A 4,395-nucleotide genomic window follows, 5' to 3' on the forward strand; every position below is an offset into this window, starting at 1 on the left:
AGGAAAGCAGCCACGTGCTGGTGCTAATGGGGGAAAAAAAAACACCTCGCCCACCAACCACTTTTTTAGGGCAGATTTGGCCACGTTAAGTTGCACATGGTCCCATCCCTCCAACATTTTATGCACCCCCCCCAAAATGTTTTGAAGCCGGACATCGCCTTAACCACGCCTTCAATCTCCAGGTGTCGCATTCAAGAGATCCATCGAGGTGGTTAATTAAAGTACTTTATTGGTGATCATGGATATTCATTAAGCTTTGTACAAAAACCCCCTCCATTAACACCAGAGTGAGCGACAGGCACCGAGAGCTTTGAATGCTGGTTTGGCTCCTTTCTGTACAAGCAGAAGCAAAAACAATATTAAAAAAAATAGCCAAATCAGCCGCACCAGTTGGACCCCACCAGCAGACCTGTCCTGCAGTTCACAGCCCAAGCTGCACTGGAGAGAAGTTAACAATTGCCCCCCAGATGAGCCTGGTTTGCAGAGGATGCACAGGGAAGGCTTCGCATCTCCCGCCGTGCAGCATCCTCGGGGTCCTGCCTCCCGCTCCTGATGCTCCGTGGTTCACCAAGAATAATTAAAAGCCTCATCTCAAGAGCTCTAAGATGTTTTCATGGCCTCATTTGTCGTCCGAGGGGCTCTCCGGCAGCAGGGCACCGGAGCTCTTGCTGCTTTTGCGGATGCACATGCCACAGTCCAGCTCCACATCGATGTCCCCGAATTTCAGCTGGCAGTTCTCGTTGCAGCTGCAGGAGGGACAGTGACAATTTAAGTATCGCTGTCGGTCCCCTCCAGCTTGTGCACGGTGCCAGGACCCCCCTTGTCACCCACGTACCAGCGAGAAGCAGCGGAGTTTGCTGCCAGGACGGCGAGAACGCCCGCGTAGTGCCAGCAGAAACACACGGTGAGGAAGGCGAAGTTGCCGCGGTCGGTCTGGTCCCAGCCCGGTCCTCCCCATGGAGGGGACAGCACGAACCCAATCTGGTCACAGACAGAAGACACATCGGACATCACCACATTTAGCACACCCCTCCTTGCTTCTCTATGATGCTCATCTCCATGATGCTGGTACTAAGCCTCATGTCCTCCTCTTATTTTTTTAAGATATTCCAAGCAGTTTATAAGTTTAACCCCAAAAGTTGTGCCGTAAGGGCAGAGCAGCCCCGCTCCGCTTACCTTCCTGGGGACAAAACCATTTGGATATGCACTGACCTGCCAAAGCCAAGAGCCCTGGAGAAGGAAGGAGCTGGTCCTGAAGATCTCCAGGATGATGTGGTCACGGAGAAACACCTCCAGGAGGGCACAGAGGGCTCCAGCGAAGACAGCAATGGCCAGCAAGGAATGCACGTGGTGGTCCAGCGCGGCATCGCTGTCGTCACGGAAACAGAAGAGCAAACCTACCAAGATTCACGTTGTGTTGGAAAAGGATGCTCTGGGATGCCCCAACCCGTATCCAGGCACTGTGTGTGATTCACCTTCGATGAACAGAGCCACAGAGAGCGAGAGCCGATCTAATCCAGGCGGCAGCTTGAGCGGGGAATGTGAGACGATGTCCACAATGCCGGAGAGGAGGAAGAAGAGGTACATGGTGGTGTAGTGCCAGTGGGTGAGGTCCGTCCAGCTGTGCGTCTTGGGGCTGTACAGCTGCAGGTGGGGACCGGCCGGCACGAACTGCTCCACCAGTATCCCTGCATTAGAGAGCGCAAATCTTTGTGATGGTGAAGTCAGAGCAGTGTTTGTCCAAAGGAACAGTGGCCAGGTCCATCACAGAGCATGCCACCAAAGTCCCCAAGCCCACAGCTGTTTTCCCCCACAAACAGCCCCTGTTTTGTGGGAGAGAGCAGCTGCAGCACCAGTAGATATTGGGGCATACTCATCATCTTACCTGCTAGAGCAAAGAAAGCTTTGACTGCCCCTTCGAAGACTTCTACACGCTGGACCCCTTGGCTCGGCTGGCTCTCCGCATTCGCTTTCCGCCTGAGATACTTCAGTGGGTATCGCACAGACCACCAAAAACCAAAAATGAAGAAGCAAGTGCCCCGGAGGGCGCTGCCGAGGAAAGTCGTTGGCATCGTGCTCGCTCGCTGGACCTGCAAGGACAAACAGGGTCTGGGGACCGACCCCAAGTGTCCCCAAGGGAGGTGTCGGGCTGCTCAGCATCCCTAGGGAGCTGCATCCCAACAGAGCAGGTGTGCACAGCTCTGCCAGCAGCTGCAAACAGGTAATACCAGAGACGTGACATCACCACGGAGAAGCTGCCGCCCTGCCCAACTATATATATATGCATATACATATTGATATGTGTGGTTGCACACCTACAATCATCAGGACTTCATCGTGCAAGAGAAAAATACATTAGCGCCCAAGAAAGCATAATAGCTACATGCTATTAGAAGAGGAACCATAACAAAGCTCTTTTGCTAATAAAAAGCAACACGACAATTATTTCCTCAGAACATCAGCTCCCTCCCAACTAGATAATGACCAGGGTGTGAATCCAGCCCGCGTGTTCAGCAGCTCCAGCCAGCAGAGGCTTTGCTGGGCCCGCAAAAGGAGGAGGGAGCAACCCAGGAACCACTTAACATCCCCAAAAGGAGTCTCACGCACATTCCACACAACCTCCGAGTCGCACATGAGCAGCAATTTGACACAAGGGAAAGACATTTCATCTCCAGTAGGAAGAGCTCAAGGACTAAAGGCATGAAAATGGCCTTTGAGCTAAGCTGGACCAATGCCACCGAGTACCAGTGAGGATGGAGAGGAGCAAATTTATATCCTACTAAGTGTTTCAGCCCATACACAGAGCAGCAAACGCAGAAGGGAATAAGTCACAATCTAAACGCTTATAACGACGAGCTTTTGATATCACCTTGCGATGGTCTTGTTTCCTCCAGCAAGACCTCTCTCCTTGCTCTCTGTAGGCATCTACCACCTAAGGAGGTCTCACTCTTTCTGGTCCTTTTCTACAGCTCAGATGTCCACAGAAAAAGACATTACTCATCCCCAAGCTACCACACCAACCTGCCCTTGCGTCACAAATCACATCCTCGCTGTGTTTATAAATACCAAAGCGAATTGCAGGAGGCTGGACGAACAACTCCAGCACGTTCTCCAAGTCCTCCCACACTAGAAAGTAATTAGGTGCTGCAAAAATAGGGGTCGGATGCGGCACAGCAAGCGCCTCAGGTGAGGGAGAGCTCCGCTCAGAACTGTTTACACCGCATTAAGGTTTCCTTTCAGGAGGGAAGTTCCTACATAGCCTTTTGTGCAGTGAGAAACGCCCCATCCCAGGCGCTGATTCAGGGCTCACTGGTGGATTTCTGCTCTATTTTGGATGCCTACATCAGGGTGAGATGGCTCCTGCCCCATGTCTTCCCTGATTATAGCCTGGACACCCAGTCCAGGGCACATATCTTCCCTGCACAGACATCCACACGCTGAAGTGACTGAGAACAAACGCACAATTGCATGATGTATAATCAGATTTAACCATTGTCCTATAGGGACTGTGACTGCAAGGGCAACAGCCCGAAGCTGGGGTCAGGAGCACACCCTGATCAAGATACACATCGGGAACATTAACTTGACATCTTATCCCTAACGTTCTGTGATTCTGTGTGTAAAAGGAATAGAGACATCCCGGTGACCAGAAATGACAAGTGACACAACCCACCTGCAGCCCCAAGCCACAGCAGCATCCAGAGGTTTATCACTCTGCATCCACCCGGCATCCTGGGGCATCTCCCACTTCACAGAGATGCCCCAAACCCACCCTTCTGTCAAACAGCAGCTTGGATAAGGCCCACTCAAAAAAACCCACACCTTATTTTTAAAAACAGCCACTATTTCGCAAAAAAACAGCCACGTTTCCAAGCAACAGTCCACTCACACAGCTCGCATATTCCAGAGACAGAAAAACAACCTCCCCACGTCCACACAGCCCAAACCTGGTACCTCTCCCCAGCCCCAGCATCCGAGCCCGCACTCACATAAAAGCTGATGAAGCTCCAAGTGAGCCGCAGCCGGGTTATTTATTTTTCCTGCGAGCCGGTTTGTCTGTCAGAGGACTTGAAATACGGCTGCAGTCAGGAGTTATTACCCCAGCCGCCCTTCTCCCTCCGCAGCTTCCACCCTGCAATGCTTTTGCTTAATAACCACACGGGAGCTGCCATCTCTCCGTACGGCCCCTCAGCAGCCTTGTTTCTACCCGATTTCCAGGCTTTTCCCCCCAGAGCCATCACAGATCCAGCTTTTAGCTCCATGTGGGGACTTGTTTCTGCTGATACAGGTGCTGCCAGAAGGATGCTGCGCGGATGCTGGAGCATCCCCTATGAGCACCCATGGGTGCAACCACCTGCCTGGCAGGGAGAGCATCATCCCAAGACAAGCTCAGCA

At 52.3% G+C, this 4,395-nt stretch overlaps 1 protein-coding gene across 1 annotated transcript; it reads right to left on the reverse strand.

The window, feature by feature from the left end:
- Nucleotides 1-242: 242 nt before the first annotated feature.
- LOC136111524 (transmembrane protein 45B-like) lies at nt 243-2,096 on the reverse strand. The gene is made up of 5 exons (XM_065855783.2): nt 1,886-2,096; nt 1,476-1,688; nt 1,213-1,397; nt 836-981; nt 243-746 (listed from the first exon to the last, which is right to left on the reverse strand). The coding sequence occupies exons 1-5, from the start codon at nt 2,070-2,072 to the stop codon at nt 620-622; spliced, it is 858 nt and encodes a 285-aa protein (XP_065711855.2). The 5' UTR covers nt 2,073-2,096; the 3' UTR covers nt 243-619.
- Nucleotides 2,097-4,395: the final 2,299 nt, after the last annotated feature.

This window comes from Patagioenas fasciata, chromosome 24, assembly GCF_037038585.1.
Source record: "Patagioenas fasciata isolate bPatFas1 chromosome 24, bPatFas1.hap1, whole genome shotgun sequence".
In the NCBI taxonomy this organism is placed as follows: Eukaryota; Metazoa; Chordata; class Aves; order Columbiformes; family Columbidae; genus Patagioenas; species Patagioenas fasciata.